Source organism: Schistosoma haematobium, chromosome 3 (assembly GCF_000699445.3).
Source record: "Schistosoma haematobium chromosome 3, whole genome shotgun sequence".
NCBI classification, from domain to species: domain Eukaryota; kingdom Metazoa; phylum Platyhelminthes; class Trematoda; order Strigeidida; family Schistosomatidae; genus Schistosoma; species Schistosoma haematobium.
The window spans coordinates 25,217,646-25,239,987 of NC_067198.1; the positions used below are offsets into that span (position 1 = coordinate 25,217,646).

At 34.1% G+C, this 22,342-nt stretch overlaps 1 protein-coding gene across 1 annotated transcript in view; it reads right to left on the reverse strand.

Annotated features, from left to right (window-relative positions):
• The window catches only part of IQCA1 (Dynein regulatory complex protein 11), a 39,802-nt gene that overhangs the window by 5,726 nt on the left and 11,734 nt on the right, over positions 1–22,342 (reverse strand). Inside the window, exons 7-15 of the mRNA XM_051213392.1 lie at positions 19,798–19,906; positions 14,982–15,080; positions 13,285–13,360; positions 11,570–11,676; positions 6,947–7,095; positions 5,277–5,467; positions 4,421–4,704; positions 2,586–2,763; positions 1,451–1,689 (exon numbers count right to left, since the gene is read on the reverse strand). Coding sequence (XP_051069369.1) covers positions 1,451–1,689; positions 2,586–2,763; positions 4,421–4,704; positions 5,277–5,467; positions 6,947–7,095; positions 11,570–11,676; positions 13,285–13,360; positions 14,982–15,080; positions 19,798–19,906 — 1,432 coding nt within the window. The remainder of the gene's footprint in view (positions 1–1,450; positions 1,690–2,585; positions 2,764–4,420; positions 4,705–5,276; positions 5,468–6,946; positions 7,096–11,569; positions 11,677–13,284; positions 13,361–14,981; positions 15,081–19,797; positions 19,907–22,342) is intronic.

Genomic DNA, 22,342 nt, shown 5'->3' on the forward strand with positions numbered 1-22,342 from the left:
GTTGTTTATATGATTCGTTCAAATCTACCCAGATTTCTTCGTATCCAACTTTTAAAAATAGCCGAAGCTCTTGCCATCCAGGAGCTTAAACCAGAACTATGCGCACAAAAGAAGTACGTCTTATCGTTATCGTTACCTTAGCCTTAATTAGTTTGATTATCCTACTATTAATGTTATTATTATTATTACTGCATTCCCCTTTTACTTATGTCTTATATTCTCATTGTTTTATTCATGAATGCTCATCATATCAGTTTATTTTTGTACACCTCTATGACCTTTAATTATTATATCAAAAACATTTTAATCATCTTATTATAATCACTAAATCTATTGTTATTGTTATTATTCATATTACGTAATCTAGTATTATAACCTTTATATTAACTGTGTTCACATTTCCTCACGGAATCAGTACTTTTACAAAAACAAAATTTTAATATATATACGATTGTACTGCTTGATAATAAATTCGTTGAAAAGAGATCCCTTCGCTGAAATTCGTGTTTTAATTCAATAAAGCTTCGATTTACTTACAAGGGGTATATCAACAATTTTAGCATACGGTTACTTATACTTCCTGAAGTTGGAATCTAAAAGGCTATAACAGATATATAAAGAAGCTACTCATGAAAATGATCTTCGATTATTCAACATTAATAACTAAGCAAACAAGTTGATCGGTAACACTTGTCTGGAACGCCTGTTACTCCAAATTCAGCATAGGCCTTCGATCAGCATTCTCCAACCCACTCTGTCCTGGTCCTTCCTTTCTAGTTACATCAAATTGTTGTCCATTCTTCTCATGTCTGTCTCCGTTTCTCGGCGTAATACGTTCTTTGATCTTCCGCTCCTCTTTTGGCCTTGGCGACCTCAAGAGAGGGCTTGCCTTTGACGCAGTTGGGTGCTTTCTTCATTGTGTGTCCTATCCAGTTCCAGTGCTTCTTCCTGATTTCTTCCTCCAGTTGGATCTGGTTTGTTTCCTCCCACAGTAGGTTGTTGCTGATAGTGTCTGGCCAACGGATCCGAAGTATTTCGCGTAAACAACTATTAATGAACACTTGTATCCTCTGGATGATGGCTTTCATAGTTCTCCAAGTTTCCGCCTCATACAGGCAGGGATATATGTCATTATAATAATAATTTGTGTTTAGAAACTTCACAAATTATTCGTAAAATTTACTGTTGCTGTAACAACTACACATGGTCAAGTGATTTATTTTTGTTTAGTTCCTGTCATTGTAAAGCTCATAAAATACCAATCATTCACTGATACCGTTGGCAGTTTCGGTAAGTCAGATTGATATATTTCCCGATAGTATTCTTTAATTGATCCTGCTTCAATAAGGCAAAACAGTTGATTGAATTGGATTAAAGCTACTTCAATTACGTACAAGTTTTCCAATAGTCAGTCACCAATACATCAATAGTAATAATCACCATAACTCACCTTATATGCTTCTTCTTCATCAGCGAATACTGGATCGATTTGGGCCAATGGTGTAATAAATTCTTCAGCTTTTAAACATCTCCTACTTAGCTGAGCAATACGCCGTTCTGTAATAACTTGACTACATGCTTGAGCTATTTGACCAGATGTATAACCATCAGATATTTTTGTTAATGAAGTAATATCTAGTTCATCTGTTAGTATTCCTCCATGACGTATAATTTGTGTTCTCCAGATAACTAGAATTAGGTTGTATGAGATTGGACGATAAAAAATACTACAAATTGGTGAATCATGCTATTGATTTTAATTCCAAAACACTAGTCAAAATCAAGAATCACAGATTAATTATTTTGTTCTTACTTTCCTTAAACTTCTTGGTAGTATATAATTTCAACTGCTTTCAGTGGGTAGAGTTGAAGACACTGAGGTTACTCGATGCGTATGACACTAACGGATCACTTTAACGATGTTAGTATCGACCACTGAGTAAATCTATTGAATAGAAAGCTACTGTGCATGACTTTGCTTTAGTTATACATGGACTCCATGGATTGATAGTGTGTAAATACTTAATATTTAATCAAGGATAGCATTGAAATCTGTGTATGATGAGAAAACAGAGTGAGTAATACTGTATTTAGGCATCAGGTTCTAGGTTAAAATGGTTAATTAGTTGCTAAAGCTATGAAATGTTATCAACTTACGTCAAGTCACTGAATGCAGAACTAAACCATGCATAGAGAAGAAAACTTCTCAGTCAAGACTATCGAGATAATCTCAATTTATGAGTGTATACACAACATATAACCACTTACATTACATCAGATTTGTTTTGTTTTTTATCTTCCATTAATTCCTGATATAAATGATTACTGAAAAATTTTCATTTGTCCCTTTCAAACTATGTTACTTGTTTTCTAGATTTTCACTTTTATCTATATCATTATTTAAACTGGTAGCTTACAGATTGTAAACTGTTTCTTTATGCTATTCTAATGTGAGATTGGGGAACATGAACCAAGAAATATTCGTATCAATTCCTATACTGTCTATATTTTGTTGACTGAATTCAATTGTTTTAATATATTTAAAAAAAAATAAGTTTCATACATATAAATCTAAATAAACCTACTATTTCTAGAAGCATAATCTGGTCTTGGTATCAAAATAATTTTTTGATATAATTTACAAAATGGTCGAATATCTGCTTCAAATGGTGCTGATGAACAACCAATAAGTAGAACACGATCATTCGGTGTTAAAATCTTCATTGCTTTAGGTAATTCTTTTTTTAATCTTTTAGGATCTGCCTGTATGATGGTCAAAAGTGAAATATTATATATAAATTAATGTAAAATTTTGTCACGGTTACACATAAATGCCCAAAAGCTAATGGAATCAATAATAAAGTAAATAGTTATAACTATAATCAACAAACTAACTGATTGACCAAGTGAACTGGTTAAAACTCTAATATACCATATGAAATATGAATTGACCAGCATCAACTTTTAGGAACTATGTGTTTTATTAGCAAGTTACCTGAATCAGATAAGATTGGTAGATATACTTTTAAATATTACGTTTCATTTTTCGAGTTGAATAGATTATACATTTCCCAGGAAATTTCATCTTGATCAAATTACGTTTTAAAATTAATTGCAAGCTCACCAGTCAAATAAAACTGTATGGGATTTTATTTGTCCACAATTTCGGAATAATTCATCAAATTTATGCTATCAAGCAACTCATAGTATTCAGTGAAGCGCTTTACTTGTTTATTATAGACAAAATTACCATGTCAATGACTGGAAATAACTACTGTAATGATGTAGAAGATCTTTAGCTTAATAGGATACTTTTAGCAATTTTTAGACCTCTGATATGAATGGTTCATTTGCACAGCCCAAATTGTCCTTCTGGACCATATCATCAGAAACTACTTCATATAAAAGCTTTGTGATTAAACAAACTATTTTAGAAAACATAGCATCATGATCAAAAGTGAAATAAAACTCACTGAGACTACTCATTCAAGAGGTTTGGAGACTTTTGAAGAAGATAGAAATGAAATCTACAGTTGTCAGTTTTAATCATTTCAAGTTACATGATATTTATTAGTGTCAAATCCGTTAATTCATCTAACCAACTGTTTTCACTAGATAAACTCGAAGCTTTATACATGCATAGTGCCTTCAAATCTACTTGTCAACAAGGATAATTTCTTATGGTGATCTCAAATTCTCTGTTTGAAATCATTTCCACTCTCAAATTCGACTACGTCACAAGAGGCCCAATAATTTCAACATAAATAATTCAACAAATATTGTAGATTACTAAACCGAACTTATATATGCAGTAATAAGCCAACCCTTCCCAGCCTAGAAAATCATCAAATAAAAATATTCACCGATCGCGTGTACCGCGCAAAGTTGACAATATTCATTAATTCCATGCAAATATAAGTTTAGTATTAGCAGTATAAAAATGGACAAAGTAAAATTCAAAAAGACTGCAGCCTAAAACAAAAAATGTCCAAATGCAATCAAAATAAATAAGCAGTAAATATAGCAGACCGTTACGATTTATGGCCGGCAGATCTGTAGACAGGTTACTGATTATATTTTAATACCGGCTAAAATAATTCCAAGGTACTTTACTGTAATGCAGATAAAGTAAACTGTATACAAGTGTTAAACGTCGTATACTCCTTCTTTATATTCTTTCATGAAACTCGCCTATTTATCAGAAACCAAAGTCTTGTATTCGTTTAGTTGAAATCTGGCAGTATTTCACACCTCATGGAGAATATTTTTGAGTAAATTAACTAAGAGTCTGAGGTATTTATTGGTATCAAATATTTGGTTGAATACCTTCTTTTGGCTTGTCTCGTTAAATTTTAATCAAAACTATTTTAACTACTTATAAGTAGCTACGTTTGCACCTCAACGTTTACTTCTAACTTACCAAATCAGTTTTGGGAAGTTTCTTTTTAAACATTTTTTCACAATCGTTAATCAATATTACTGAAGGCTGAAGAAGTCGTCCAACTTTAAAAACTAGGTGTATCAACATTCTAAGACCATCTTTACCAGGATATTTGTCTGCAATATTTTCTGCAGATAAATCGAACAGATTAGCTCCAGTTTCAGTGCATATAATATTGACCAACATACGTTTACCAGTTCCATGTGGTCCAGCCAACAGAAGAGACTTTATCAACGGAGCTTTTTCATGAACATTTTGTGAGCCTTTAAAAAAAGGACTATTAAATAATAATAGTAAATGAATACTTTTATCCCATTTTAAAATAAAATGACCAATTGAATCAACCATGTGAAGTAATTAGCTATCAAATGGGAATTTACTTCTGTTTTAGTATTAACTGTCAAGAAGTATAAATACTCCTATCATGCGGATATAAATTTACAAGAAATCCCTCTAATTCGTAAGAAACAACTGTCTAAAGTCTAGTGACCCTTCTTGTGTTGACCTGTTATATAAAACCAAAATTCCTTCGGAATTAATCATTAATACAATTAATTGTAAAGGTATTTCTTGTTAGAAAATAACCATTTATTCTTCTCACTAATTTATTGGAACTGTCACTGTTAATCTCCCACGAACAAGACATAACCTTGGTGGATAACAGGTAACTATTATGAAAGACTCAAATGAGTAAATTACAATTATTATTCATCAGCGATTAGCGAGCCACTGAAAACAACAGAACACCTCACAATATTCTTTTGTATTAAACAATTTCCAAGAACGTTCCATCTCGATAAAATTGAAGGTTTGAAACTATGTATATATAACTCACCTAATGGTAGAATAGCATATTCTGTCACTAATCTACGTACATCACTTAACGTTGGTTGTGGTTCAACATTGGCTTGTCTTAACGTTGTACCTAAATAAGAATATTCCCCAGAGTATTCATTCATTGAGTATTTTTCAACTTTTTTAATTATTCCAGCCAATACTAATTCTTCAAAAAGTGAGATCAATGTTCTTTGTGTGTAAATTATTTATTAATTAAGTCGAACACGATGGAGTTTGAACGGTGAAGTGTATAGAAATAGAAGAAGAAAATAAAAAATGATTTATAGCTAATAGTAATAGTAATAAAATATGTTTGAACATTTATTTTAACTTGAGCTTATCTACTAATAAAATCACCTCACTTGATTATATAGAGAATCTCTCACGGGTAATATGCTAACCGAAAGCGATATATATATGTGGTATACTTTTTCTGAGTTACATTTTTTTAATGATTTCTGATATATTTGAAAAAATTATGTCCATTATGATTTAAATACATGAACTTCAAAGTAGAACACGATATGCATTGACAATTTAAACTGAACCACTAACAGGAATTCGGTCAAAATATTTCAAACAAATCTAGAATTTCACTGGTGTTATCTTCCCTCAACTAGGTAGTTGAGGGAAGATAACACCAGTAAAATGTATATTTACAACGTTGTAAAGTTCGTATTGTTTTTTCTTAACAACATTATTAGTACAAAATTTGAAATTTCGTTTTTCGCTTTTCTTTTATTTGTCCTATCTAGAAAAAACTACATAACTTCCAACATTAAATTATTCAATTTAAAGAAGACAGTACTAACAATATTAATTTCTAGAGCTATTAATTGTTTATTGCTCTTTTTTTGGTTTGGATTACCAATTATGAAAGCATCAATGAATCTCAAACTTCTCACGATTGGTTATAACAGATGAATAATAACTGAACTAAAAAGGTTCAGAATATTTTGTGATAACTACAAATGTATTTAGATTTTGTTTTACCAATGTAATTTTGATATTCTGAATTGAACTATTCATTATTTAACAAAGTATTATCAAAAACCGTTTCACACACGGACATGATGTTTGCTGAGATAAATGACAAATAAAAATCCGACCCGATGAAAATAAATCACATTCAGGTACAACCATTTACTCTACAGTAAATATTTTGAGTTAATTATTGTGTAATGAAGTCTAATTAAGACTCATTTAAATCAAAGACAATCACAGAACAAACAAACCTTATTTCAATTATTTATTTACAGTGTTTTTACTACATTCAACAATCCTGTTACACTACTTTGTGATGAACGAGTATAACTTTGATAAGGTTTATTTAAGATTAAAATTCAGTTACTCAGATATAAGTGGCATGTATATCTAGTCTTTTAATTAATAGGGATCAAATTTAATTGATCACGTTGTAATGTGGTCACTAGTTTAATCGATCTGATATGGTGTTCAGTCTTTTAAAGTGTCGGATGCTTGGAACCGTTTGACAGGCGCAGGATTTCTGATCGACATTGGTCAACACTTGATTTCAGTCATTCACCATTAAGTATTCGTATCAATAACTTACAATTCGTTACTTGCGAACATATCATTATAATACTGAATATGAAACCGAACACTTTATGAACCAAAACGTTTCTTCACTATGTCAGTCTGTCCTACCTGTCAGGTGTAAGATCTTTCTCTTTTTTTCTTCTGCCTTTTTTACCTTTTTTGCCTTTCTTCGCACGACTTTTCTTCTTTCGTTGAACACGTTCTTTATCAATCGCAATTTTTAAATTTCTTAACTCTTCACGAAGTAATTCATCAACCTGTTTATGGATGTATGGAAAATTATGTATCAAAAACTAATAAGTACCATATATCAATCAACAGAGCTTCATGTTTGTGTTTATGAGACATCTAATATTTTGCAGAGAACAAAGTACAACGACATTGTAAATCAAGTGAACTAATCTTGTGAAAACATTCATAATTTTTTAAAGTAATTTTCATAATAGATTATCTATCATTAAATGAGAAACCATCAAAAATCAAGGAACACTGGTTAGCTAAATTAGCTCAGTTATTATCCCCTCACTATTGTCTGTGTCCACTGAATTCAACTTCTAATTTATAAGTTATATGTAAGAACCACATATTCACATATCAGTATGTTGTAATCCATTGATCCATATTAGCTAATGATAGACAATTTAATCCTAGTACAAGATCATCTAACTAGTTGGTTGTACAAGTCTTAGCTTCTTATTGAAAACAACAAAAGCTAGTCATTAATGACCATACGATCATTATCAAATGAAATGACTTTTAATGTTTATTTAATTTGTTAATGTTATTGGTACTTATAGAATGTGAAAAACACCACCATTTTCATAAAACTAAAGAATAATAAAAACTGGAATGCTTCCGTTTGAATTAAAGATTTCTTTCTGTTTGTCTAGATAACCTTTTGAACCTATTTACCATGGCTAAAATTATCATAACAGTAGAGCTGATATGTATTAATGTTACCACACAAACACGACCGAATAACGTTAATGATGAAGATCAAAAGTCTACCTCTAAGCTTTGCCTGTAAGCGATAACACTGATGAAACTAAACTTCAAAATTTATACAAATATTCATCAATATTAGAACAAATAGTTTGAGAGAAATCGGGCGCTGAGTATAGAGAAAATATTAAATGTGATAATTATATTTGAAATAATCTAATTTTGATTTTAATCATTACCCTGAAGAAGTCGAAACGAGCTTGCTCGACAAAACGTCATCGCCGAGACTAATTCAAATACAATTTTCATATATAAACTTCGAAATATTTTATCAGATCTGAAAAAGATTCATATAATTATACAGGTCTTCAAATAGGAAGGTTATACTACATGTTTTGAAGTCAAATACATTGAGTATACATGTGTTTGTCTACCAGCTGAACATCCAAAAGTAATTGAGAAAAATCCTCAACAAATAGGCAAAAAAAATTATTTGATAATGGTCATCTTTATCAACTAAGATCAGTCTGATTGTTAAAACTCTCGGTTTTACTTTGTCTATTGTCATAACGGTTGGGTTTCCACGTTTACATGTATAGGACGTTAATTTACCTTAGACGAATATCTACCCTAAATTTTCTCCCAGTGTCTATTCCACAGGACTTCAACATAACTCATATCAAGAACAGGTGATTAGCCTGACCACAACGTAAATATATTTCCACACCAAAACCCGACACAATCCAACAACAATGAACAATCAATAATAAGTCCGTCCTAATAATAATAAGGATAAGGGAATATATAATTCTCAGTATAGGGGTTGTGGAGATTGTTAAGTTTTTGACTGAGATCATGAATCAATTGATGTTAGACCACCGTTGGAAACCTGGAAGCACTGGATGGCCGTTTCGTCCTAGTATGGGACTCTTCAGCAGTGCGCATCCACGATCCCGCTCCCTGCGAAATTCAAACCCAGGACTTATCGGTCTCGCGCCAGGCGCTTAACCAACTAGACCACTGAGCCGGCATCCAATGGTGTTAATGTCTAACATCTCAATCAAAAACTTAACAATCTCCACAACCCCTATACTGATAATTAACATGTGCTCACTAGTGACTAGCTTCGTGAGGGAATTCTCGGAGTTCTAGTGAGAAGCCGTGACCAGTGGAGCTAATCCGTGTCGGGTAGAGACAGGTATCTACCTCAGTACAATGGAAGTTGGTCGCGCAATTTCGTGGATTGGTTGATGTTAGACACTAACACCATTGGATGCCGGCTCAGTGGTCTAGTTGGTTAAGCGCCTGGCGCGAGACCGATAAGTCCTGGGTTCGAATCTCGCAGGGAGCGGGATCGTGGATGCGCACTGCTGAAGAGTCCCATACTAGGACGAAACGGCCGTCCAGTGCTTCCAAGTTTCCAACGGTGGTCTAACATCAATTGATTCATGATCTCAATCAATATATAATTGATCTGACACCTGTCAGACTGCCTATATGTCTGACTAAGCAGACAAACAATCATTATCATTCTCGCCCACACATCACTGATGTTAAATAAATATAATCAAATTATGAATAACTGTGACTAATTAGAATAAATATGCACACACTTTTTAAGGTTGAGTATAGTGCGTATATGTTTCTGAAGAAAATCTCTTATATTCTTTTTAAAAATGATAGTTATTAGTAGTTGCTGTACTATATGTGTTGTGGATGAGGAGGAATAGACCAATAATTATCATGTTAAGTCCAATGGTGTCCTTGGACTTTAGATGGACATTTCCTATTGGTCGATATCTGTTCACTTGTTGAATATTGTACAAAATGTTGTTTTCTATTTTTATGGTACGATGTGGTATGCTTGATTGGTATATAAACAAAGTATGTTTGAAATATAATGATTCATACCTCCGAGGCTGTGGCTTGTGTTCTGGACTCAAGTGACTGGGCTAGACAGGGAAGTGGGACCAATCGAGACTCTAGGCCGTCCGTACGTGTTTACGTGTCATTGAATCGATCGATAAATACGCTGCTCTCTAATTTTTCCAGTCAAGGACACAACAATTAGCACAGGGTAGAAATCGACCCAACTTAAAGTCATAACAATATGCACTTCAGGACGATAGGAACCACCATATTGAACCGCCGTAGTATTGTGTTGCAGATTAATTAAACGTTGATATTCACTTGCAATATCATTAAGAGTCAATTTAGGGTCTTGGTTCAATCGGTTAAGCAACCGTGTCCTGATGTCACTGAACTTTTGCGATTGCAGACTGCAGATGAAAATGAGAGCTTTGAACTGGTCTTCAGTCAGCAGCTTCAACCGGAGGCGTTCGCATTCGCGATTGACGATGCCCACATGCGTCAGAAAGTTAACGTCTTCGTTCATAGTCATCTTCAAACATCGATAGCGCATGTTAAACAGTGAACTCTGAACTGTTGACTCAATGACTGGACGGTGTCCGAGAATGAGCGGCCACGTGGATTTAGAGGCAGAATTAAGTTACAGTATCTATCTAGTTCACTAGGATCCAACTTCCGAAGCAGCAAGTGGACCTTCCAAGAGTCATCTTGATTAGCAAAATCAAATTTGAATAAGTCTTCATAACACCGAAATCACATATCAAATTTGGCATTGGATTCAAGATCGTAATGAAACTCGGAGATACTGCTCGCGATGCCATCAACTGAAGGTACAGTAGTAGTAGAACTAGAGATGCTTGGTTGTGTGTTAGACGGAATTTTTGTATCTTCTAACATCTGGATAAGTTTCAGCTGTTGCTCAAGCAATAATTCCACTTCTGAGGGATCCATGTTTGCGCCAGCCTCGTCCCCAAATTTGCTTTGTTTGAAGAGATTACGAGTCCACTTAATCTGAGAACAGAACGAAGACTCTATGACAGTGACAGATAGCTAGCTATACCGACGCATCCAAGTCCAATCAACTAGAGAGAGAAGTTCAAATACGGAAGAGGGAAATATATTCCACAAGCAGCCAGAAGTACAACCCAAGCGTATATATACAGCATAAAAATGTCTTTGAGAAGCGTCACCAAATGGCATACTAAAAGATACAACGAACCAACAGCGTTTGAGATCCTCCCAAGTGGAAAATATGACATTAAGGTGAAAATGAGCGCCTTTGGCGGGAAAACATGAAATTCATCATCTTCAGGGTTAACTTCTAATTTATAACATCAATAATTCAAAATATATTATATAAGTTTGTTATAAATAAAAAACATCACTAGTCGTTTGAGTTATCATGGTCAAATCAATGATAAATTGATATAAATAGAACTTGATAATGATTTTTTTAGTATTTTATACTACGCCCGGTTCAGTGATTGTCTGTGCTTTAAACGCTTAGCTGTCTCAGTTTTATTGATGGAGAAGAATGAGACTACGTAGAAACATGTACCACTAAAAAGTCAAAAAATAATGTTTACGATTTAATAATATTTACAGATATATAATCATTATCAACGTAGACTCTGACAAATATGTGCGTTGATTTAAGTTGCCAAACTTTATTAGTATGGCGATAAGAAGTCAACAAGATGAGTAGAGAAAGGATCATCATAAACTGATTTAAAATTCAATATTCAAGCAGTATCCATCTCTAAGTGAACTTATTTATGCTTGATAATTTTGATTTTAATTCTTTCTTTAGAAAATAAAACTAGAGTCAGACTTCTAAGTGAAGTTTACACATCTAATTTCATTTCGAATGTTATTTATATATCAATGATAAACATTTATGAAATGATTCTATCAAATTACCTGAACTCGTATTTCTGTTTCAACTTCTAAACGTTTATCTTCTTTGATAATTTCCTCATCATAATGTTGTTGAAAATTGTCAGATTCATCACGACTTTTCCATAATGCTTATAGTGATTAGAAAAAAAGTTTTCAGAAAAAATAAATTCGAATTCATTCATGTGCTTGGTGTTATATACACAAACACATATGAACCAATCTAAACATTTAAAAGAATGTAAACTCCTTCTGATACTAATTAACATATGCTCACTAGTGAACGACTTCAAGAGGTATTTCCTGGAGTTCTATTGAGAAGCCGTGACTGATGAAGTTCAAACGGGTCTGTTGTGAGATAGTAACTCACTGATTACAATAGTGGAGGTGTCGCTCAATTTTGTGGATTATTTGAAGTTAGAAATTAACACCGTTGAATGCCGGCTCAGTGATCTGGAAGTTAAGCGCTCGCGCACGAGACTGATAGGTCTTGTGTTCGAATCTCGCGAGGCGGGATCGTGGATGCTCACTGTTAGGGAGTCCCGCAGTAGAACAAAACGGCCGTCCAGTGCTTTTAGGTTTTTCATGGCAGTCTAGCTTCAACTGATTCATTATATCAACTATTAAGAACGTAATTTGTTGGAACTAGATAGAAAATAAAAATGTAGATTGCTTCCGAGATGGTGGAGATTTGTAGCTCAGGTGGATGATTTTGATGGAGTTTTGCTCTCTGAGCTGGATGATTTGGTCGTGGAGCTTTCATAGTTCTCCTGAACGATGCCATCAGCACAAGCTGCCGGTTGAAGTGAAGTGTTTAAATTACTCCACATGTGACTTACAGCTTTTCCGATTTATCCAAATTCAAACACTTCACTTCTACCTGAAGTTTGTGATGATGGTGTCGTTCAGAAAAACGATGAAATCTCCACAACCAAACCATCCAGCTCAGATTTCAAAACTCCTTCACAAGTAGATTGCTTTCCAATATGAAAATTTATCAACTGTCTCCAGATATTTTCACACTAATAAAAATCATAAGTAGGTAAATAAACAAAATACTCAAATATAGATGTTTTTCGAAAAATTCTCACTAATGTTAAAATTTATAGTCAAATAGTGATGAGAATAGATTTAAAGACGATAACCCAGTTGATGAGATTGTATTCTTGTATCATTTAAGTTATTTAAGCTGTTAATTTATTTTAACTTGTGAAATAACTGAAGTAAAGACAAATTCTAAAACAGGATAATAATAAGTTTAGCTTGTCAAGTACACGATATTGATTACTTTAGACACTAATGATCATTTTGTATTTTCTGGAAAGTTCTAATTAAGTCCGATATTTCGTCGGTGTAATGACAAATGTTTACACCATGGATTGGAGACAATTGACAATGATGGTATAGAAACGAATGATTATTAATTTCTTCTTCCCTTCAACTTTACAGATATATGTCGATATCCAGTCATTTCTGCTAAGAACTATGATCTATGATCATTGACATTTAGCTTTAACGTAAATTATTGGACTTATAAAGTTGCAAGGGTAGCTTCAATGCACTACATTTCCTAGCTTTATGTATATTATCGTCTAACTTATTGAAGAAAGAATACTTTTTTTCTTCCCTTATTTACCCTCAAATGATAAATTTGTATTGAATTCTTACTAGTTAATAAGGTTATATGAAACGCCATATATGAAGATATGATATATAAGTTTGGAAAAGAAGAAACCTACCTTGATAATTATGACATCCTTCATGTATTTCACCAAGAAATGCGGATGGTGAGAATTTGAATCCTTCTGGTTCCTCCTACATGTTATTAAGAAAACATACATTTATTACTATTGAATCAAATATTATCAGAAAGACAAACGATAATTAGGTAATAATCTAAGCCATTTTTCTATTTCATAAGATTACCTAAATTTAACAGATAATCTTGACGATTCAACTTACTAAAAATAACTGGATGAATAATCGGGTTGTTATAATAAAGTGTCTGGTGATGGTGATTTGATTTACTTTTCGGTCTACTGTTGCTACAAACTTATTCATAATTTTACTAGGATTAGTAAACCTAATTATAACAATATAAACCTGTTGCGCAAACCACAGTTAACTAATTAGTTAGTGCTTCTTTGTTGTACATTAAAATTATGACGGTATGTTTTCGAAAGTTATTCCTAAAACTTTACTTTTGCAATCAGTTAGCTCAGACAAATTAGCAGAAATCAGCTCAGAGTTTCACTGAATAAATTTTTTTGACCTAATTACGAGAACGTTCTTAAACACAAAGTTGTTTACTTGAGGATGTAGCTGTGTTGGTTAAAACACTCGACTAATAACTAGCAGAGAGCAAGTTCAAACTCTCTTCGTCCTGATCACGTTTTCATATTTGGATAGTTTCATTTGCTGACATACGAATACTATATAGTTGTAAGCTAAGTATGTAAACCTGTACTCGATAGATTAGTCATACTAATTAAACGGATTACTTGATAGTTCTCCTATAAATATGTAACATTCTGGGAATATTTAGGATTGATATTCTGTGGATTTTTCATTTCCTTCATCTTGTCCAAAAACTAATAAGTGGCAAAAACATATCGTAGTAGAGATATATACTTTTACTAACGTCTTGAGTGGTACATTCCGTTTTCTCCAATGCCAAGATTAATTAAACCTTCAAAACCCCTTTCACATAGTAGATAAATAAGAAATTACGAATATTTTCAAATTTATGCTCAGAATTTTCAGTGTTTCTTAGGTTTTATACTCCACAGCATAAAACCATCTTTATGCTTTAAAGTAATCAAACGATCTAAATGTATAAGATCAGTTCGTAATAATTCTAAGAAGAAGTTGCTTGTTCTGAATAACCTTCATATATAATCATAAATAAATAATATATTTGTAATATCCCAATGAGTAGAAAAATTAGATTTTCTGATGTTTCGTGATTTAGTGTAAGCCACTTCTTTAGAGAATACATAACCTAATCAAAATTAATCCAAGTTTAAATAATTTTGATTTGGTTATTTATTCTCTGAAAAAGTGGCTTACACTAAATCACGAAACATCAGAAAATCTAATTTTTCTACTCATTGGGATATTACAAACATATTTTATTTATTTATAACAACCTACCCAATGCTCAATTTATTTGAAATTATCAAGTGAAACCTTGGTAATGACACCTTCATACAAAATCACTCTCATAGAACCTGTTTAGTATAAACATCAAAATTGCCAAGTTGTTCAATGTAAGAAACCGATAGTAATAATTAACACAATCAACATTTTCATTTCAGTATATCATGTCACTTGATAAATATTTAACTGCATCTAAATGATTTAATAATTATTTAACAGTAAATAATGTAAATCCACCCATAAAATTTAATTTTATCAAACATGATTGTAAACATACATCGCCTTTTTTCTTTTTTTGTTTATCATTCTTTTTAGGTGACGGTTTCTTTTTACTTTTTCCACTGTTTTTTCCTTTTGATTTTTGACTTGCCTCATCCTTTAAAATAAATAAATGTTATGGAACAGAATAATCTTTATGTAAATAATAATTATTATTATTATATCAGGTAATTTTAATTTGTTTGAAAACTCATTCCCAATTAACAGTAGCTAATGTATCATTAAAATACAGAGAGGGAAAGACAAACACCTAGAGATGGTTGGTTACTTTCCCTTAGTTTTACATACCTTAGAGATGCGAATCAATAATTTCAAATAGAATTTAAAACTATAAGTTAATATATCATAGTTTACAATGATAACTAGTTCATAAGTATAAATCAAACAGTACTATATTTAGACCTTATTTAATCCGGTGACCATTATCCTAAATCATCTGTGAATGTTCGCTTTACTCAAAACGTGATTGATTCTACTGATCATAACTTTTTGACAATTGTGTGATTATAGAATAATGACCATGTGCCATCCGAATAAAACAGACAGAAAACTAATATGTTGCGCAATAAACTAGGGAAAAATTGGGCACTCAAAAATTTATAAAAAGCACGATCAAAAAATTAAACAAAATGAATTCCAAACAACGGCTTATCATCTACCGATAATAAACACAACGAACTGTTAGTCTTGAAGTCAAGCAGAACAAATCAAAGAACTTTCAATACAAAAGAACTATAACTCATGTTTTTCATGTTCCCGACGATGACACTGGTAACAAAGGATGAATCAACTAGATTACCCACATCTTCTTTGTATCTAAAAATTCAACTACTGTAGAGCAATTTACATTGACAGATGTTCTAGGAATTTACTTTTTGTGTTCGTAAACATCTTCCAGCATGTTTAATTAAAGGTTTAGTGAAGACTGCCAACACGTTCACGTTAGCTCATTTATTTTAACATAACGCTTCATTATTAATAGTCTAACACGTTATGATCAATTTTCTAAAACCAGTCAGGCTTCGGACCATTTGCATATCAGCAACGATTCCAGAATGGATTAAAGAAACTCAAGCTTCGTTCTCGAAAGGAACAGGTATAGTATCATTTCTTAACTTGGACAATCCAAAATCCCAATAGTCTTCTTAATTGTAAGATGACCTACTGCACATTTAGATATTCCATTCCTCTCTATATTCCCATAATCCACATACTTACTTACGCCTGTTACTCCCAATGGAGCATAGGCCGCTGACCAGTATTCTCCAACCCACTCTGTCCTGGGCCTTCTTTTCTAGTTCCATCAAATTCTTGTTCATTTTTCTCATGTTCATCTCCATTTCTCGGCGTAATGTGTTCTTTGGTCTTCCTCTTTTCCTTTGGCCTTCAGGATTCCATGTGAGGGCTTGTCTTGTGACACAGTTGGGTGCTTTCCTCAATGTGTGTCCTATCCACTTCCAGCGCTTCTTCCTGATTTCTTCCTCCGCTGGGATCTGGTTTGTTCTCTCCCACAGTACGTTGTTGCTAATAGTGTCCGGCCAACGGATCTGAAGTATTTTGCGTAGACAACTGTTAATAAACACCTGTATTTTTTGGATGATGGCTTTTGTAGTTCTCCAGGTTTCTGCCCCATACAGTAGAACTGTCTTGACAATTGTATTGAAAATCCTGACCTTGGTGTTGGTTGACAGTTGCTTTGAGTTCCAGATGTTCCTCAGTTGTAAATATGCTGCTCTTGCTTTACCGATCCGCGCCTTCACATCCGCATCAGATCCACCCTGTTCATCAATGATGCTGCCCAAATATGTAAAGGCTCTTACATCTTCCAAATCTTCTCCGTCAATTGTGATTGGATTGGTGCATTCTGTGTTGTATCGGAGAATCCTGCTTTTCCCTTTGTGTATATTGAGACCTACTGCTGCTGAGGCTGCTGCCACACTGTTCGACTTCTCCTGCATCTGTTGTTGCGTTTGGGATAGAAGGGAAAGATCGTCTGCGAAGTCCAGATCGTCCAACTGCACCCTAGATGTCCATTGTATCTCGTGCTTTCCTTCGGACGTTGACGTTTTCATGATCCAGTCGATCACCAGGAGAAAGAGGAAGGGTGAGAGTAAGCAACCTTGCCTAACACCGGTCTTCACTTCGAACGACTTTGTCAACTGTCCTCCATGCACGGTTTTGCAGTCTAATCCATCATATGAGTTCGGTATGATATTGACTATCTTCTGAGGCACGCCGTAGTGTCGAAAAAGTTTCCATAGTGTTGTTCTGTCCACGCTATCAAATGCCTTTTCGTAGTCAATGAAGTTGATGTAGAGTGATGAATTCCATTCAATTGATTGTTCCACAATTATCCGTAGAGTTGCGATTTGGTCTGTACACGATCTATCCTTACGGAATACTGCCTGTTGGTCACGAAGTTTGGCGCCTACGCAGTCCTTCATCCTGTTTAACAATACCATGTTGAAGACTTTTCCCGGTGTTGATAGAAGAGTGATGCCCCTGTAGTTATCACACTTGCTGAGATCGCCTTTCTTCGGTATTTTGATCAGAAGTCCTTCTTTCCAGTCTGTTGGTACTTGTTCCTCATCCCAAATCTTATTGAAGAGAATGTGGAGTATCCTTGCAGTTGCCGCTACGTCTGCTTTTAGTGCCTCTGCTGGAATGTTGTCCGGTCCTGCTGCTTTGCCACTCTTGATTTGTCTGATGGCCATGCTAATTTCCTCAATTGTTGGTGGGCCAACATTGATTGGGAGGTCCGTGGGTGCTGCTTCGATGTTGGGTGGGTTCAGTGGGGCTGGGCGATTCAAGAGTTCTTTGAAGTGTTCTACCCACCTGTTTTGTTGCTCTTCAATGTTGGTGATTACCTTGCCTTCTTTGCTTTTCACTGGTCGGTCTGGTTTGCGGCGATTTCCAGAGAGTTTCTTTGTCGTGTCATACAACTGTCTCATGTTTCCTTCTCTTGCAGCCTTTTCCGCCGTCGTTGCTAAATCTTCCACATATTTACGTTTGTCGGTTCTGATGCTTCTCTTCACTTGCTTGTTTACTTCTGTGTATTCAGCTTGTGCCTTGGCTTTTTCTGCTCCTGTTCGGCTGGTATTGATTGCTGCCTTCTTGTTCCTCCTTTCTTGAATCTTATCCAGTGTATCAACAGTGATCCATTCCTTGTGATGGTGCTTCTTGTGACCCAAGACCTCATGACATGTTGAAGTGATTGCCTCTTTGATCCCCTTCCAGTTGCTCTCCACAGTAGTTCCTTCTCCATTGAGTAGATCATGAAAGGCCTGGAACTTGTTGCTGAGGACTATCTTGAATTTGTTGAGTTTGTCAGTCTCCTGAAGAAAGGCCGTATTGAACTTTTGTGATATTGTCTGCCCCGTTGTCCAGTGCTTCTTGAGTTTCAATTTCATCTTGGCGACCAGCAAGTGATGATCTGATGCTATATCAGCTCCTCTCTTGGTTCTCACGTCTTCCATCGTCCTCCTGAACTTTTTGTTGATGCAAATATGGTCGATTTGGTTTTGCGTTGTGTGGTCCGGTGAAGTCCATGTGGTTTTGTGTATGTGTTTATGTGGGAATATGGTGCCGCCTATGACCAGTTTATTGAAGGCACATAGGTTCGCAAATCTCTCGCCATTTTCGTTCCTTTCTCCCAGTTCGTGTCGTCCCATGGTGTCTTCTTATCCAGTGTTGTCCGTTCCAACCTTGGCGTTGAAATCTCCCATCAGAATGGTCAGGTTCTTTGTCAGGCACTTCTCGATGATTGACTGCAGCCTATTGTAGAATTGATCTTTAGCGTCTTCATTGTAGTCGTTGGTAGGCGCATAGCATTGGATGGTGTTCATTGAAATACCCTCTTTCTTTGTTTTGAACGAGGCTTTGATGATCCTTGGTCCATGAGACTCCCATCCTATAAGCGCATTTTGCGCTTGTTTGGACAGCATCAATGCAACTCCTTGTATATGTGGAGCATTTTCTTCTTCATGGCCGGAGTATAACAGGAGCTCTCCTGTAGTTAGTCGTTGTTGTCCAACTTGTGTCCAATGTGTTTCACTGATCCCAAGTACCTCTAGGTTGTATCTTCTCATTTCTGCAGCAATTTGGAAGGCTCTCCCGGTGTCCCACATTGTACGAACATTCCGTGTACCTAAATAAATGGTCGCTCTGGTTGTCAGAAGGGGCATTGGCCTCGTACCTTCCGAAGGAATTCGGCTTCCATCACGAGGCGTCATAGTTCTTCTAAATGAAGACCTTCTGACTCCCAGGGCAGAGTTTAGAAGGTTTGAATAATTTTTTCTGGTTAGCGATTTTTTAGCGAGTTAGTTTTCTACGGGATGAGGACGCTAACCCCATGCCCAACCCTCCTCCTTTATCCGGGCTTGGGACCGGCAGTAGCCTTCGGAGGGACTCCAGGCGGAATTCCCATAATCCAAGTATATCTAATTTAATTACTTTTGCTTATAGACGTTAACTTAATTCATGTAATTACATGCGTTACGTAATCCCTGATCAAATATTTAAGTTATCAATCATATTATGACTTTACTCATGCTATTCTATCTATAATTCTCATATTCATGTTCAAACTGGTTGGTACTGATTTCAGAATTAACACACCACCTTGAAATATGTAAATTCAATTATTAAAGGTTCATTAGTCGTAAAATTGGTCATAAATCTCGATCGGTGATTTCGCTCTATACATGTAGAACGTGATAAGAATTGATTTAAAAGAGTTTTTGTTATTCATTTTTATGTCTTTGTTTTGATCGAAGCGAGAATATTATTTCAAATGAATAAAATACACATATTACCTTTTCTCTTAATTCTCTTTCTAATTCTTCCGGTGTTTTTTCCTTAAAAATTAATGCAGAACCTCCTTCATCTTCATCTGGATAGTCAGGAAATTTTCCAGTTGCATCTCTAGTAAATACAAGTGTTATATGTGACTTAGATAGAACTTAATAGTTTCAAAAAAGATACCAACTTTAGAATAGTCCATAATATTCCCCCAAAATGATACCTCTGAATTCAAGAAAGGTAGAACCTAGTCACTTTGCATATCACTACCTTCAAACAATGCTTGAATGTTTAAATGTATTAAGTAGTGCTAAATCCATTTACAAGTTTAATTTATTTTCATATTCCACTTGGCTTCATCATATGTGAGTAGTAACAGTAGAAAATGTCGAAGAAGTAAATGACATGAAGTAAATCAACAACCAATAACATCATATTTTTACCTTAACTAGAGTTACCTTCGAACAAAGTGTCTATATCTTAATTTTTATTCAAATTCGAGAATATTTAAAATCTTATCAAGTTCCATATCAAATTAAACTATTCACCCCTATTTTCACTTATTAAACTAACTTTATAACACTTTTGTTAAACAGCAACTTATTATCGTTTGTAAGAGAAATTCATATGGTTATCAAAACTACTTATCAGAAGATATTAAATATTAAGTTTCATTCTAAAATGGTGTTTTCTATGACATGATCTGTTTCAAAATAATCGGAAATTAAATGAACATGTACGTCTAACTTTTTTCTTTATGTTATATCCCGACGAGAATTATGAATGGTAACTTTTGTGAACTATTTTTTGACCAATACGATACATATATTTTTATTGTATAATTGTTAAGTAACTAAACTATGTATATTCATGGTTCTTTTATTGTAAGTTTTATTTTAACTCATAGACTACTATTATACGATTTACCGTTTTTTAGTAATGTTCAGTCTATTAATTACTATCTCCCACATTCATAGCCATTTTTGGCTAAACCTTGTACCAGTTTTATGCATCATTCGTCCGGTTGATAAGTCACTACTCTCTAATTGTCATAATCATTACTTTACATGTTAATAGGGCATAAAGTTACAAGTTCTAACACTTCATAAAAAGATTTTCGACTGACCAAAAACTATCATAATAAATCCTATACTATTATCTTTCTTTTAGTTGTTATAAGTTTCCATTTCTATTTTTTAAAATCTAAGCAAGATAACATCATTCATGTATATTAATAAATTTTAAAAGAAAAATAAAGGGATTGATTAATGATTGTTTTGTTTTTGTTGTTGTTGTTGTGGTGGTGGTGGTGTTGATCACTTCAAATAATGATCATATTTATCTCCCGGTTTTTATTTTTTATCATTAAAACTTTCCTGATAATTTTATCTTTTAAAATTTTGTCCCATATATAAATTATTTGTTTTTTTTCATACTTTTGATTGGTTATTATTCAAAATTTTATCATTGGCATTTGAAAATGTAAATAGTTTATAATTTACTTATGTAGATTATTGAAAGATTTCAAACAGAGATAAAAATGACTTCTCAAGTCATTTTTAAACTTTGAATGTTTCTTTAGTCAATATTAGTAAATGATATAATTATATAAATATATGATCATTGGAGATTTTAATGATCTATTCAAATGGTAATATGAATTTATAGTTGTTTTGGAAACAATAAGAATTCACGGCGAGACTCAAATTTACGGACGAACCTTGAACGAACCTTAGATGACCTTGACAATTATTAACCAGTCAGCAGACAGTTGGTATAAAGTAAAAATATATTATAAGTAATGAATTACAGTGGATATTCTTCTTTTACGTGATTTAAAAACTTGTTAAGGTTTGATAAAGGTTCAGATGTTTCAAAATCATAATGCATACGATATAGAAACTCTTCCATATGGCTCCATAATAGCCGTCCTCTATAGCCGTGGTACGGTTTTGAAAATTCTTTCAATCTCGACCACATGGCTTCAGTGTTCTTGGTATGAACGCCAGTAGTAGGGTCGACAAAATGACGTGTGTACACTACGACGTGATGGACATAGCCAAGTCTATGAAGGCATCTATAAGCTCTCCAATCATCCGTATATACTGTAGTGCCCAGCTGCGCGTATTCATGTACAATTGGTATTATTGTGGTTGCTTGCCGGTTTCTGACCCTCTAAAAATTCCCTTCCTGCGTTGATCGATCATAAATTCCAAGTAACTGTCATATATATTTACGGAAGTGCTACGTACCCAATCTTTCTTGACACTACGTCCCCTGTTGTATTTTCGCTTTCGCACTACTGTTTCATCTATTTCCACAATACTTCCGACTCCTCCGAATGATTCGTGTAGACGTGTCATTTTAGGTGCACATATATCACGACAATACTCATACCACTAGACGACTGAAGTCTCAGTAACATCTGCAAACGCCGCAGCCAGTGTTACTGGTGTCTTTATTATCCAATTTGCAACTATTATCATGATTTGCCTCAGTTTCAGTCGCGATCGACCGAAGAAAGTTCCCGTTCAAGCAGACTTTTTCCTCCAACATAAA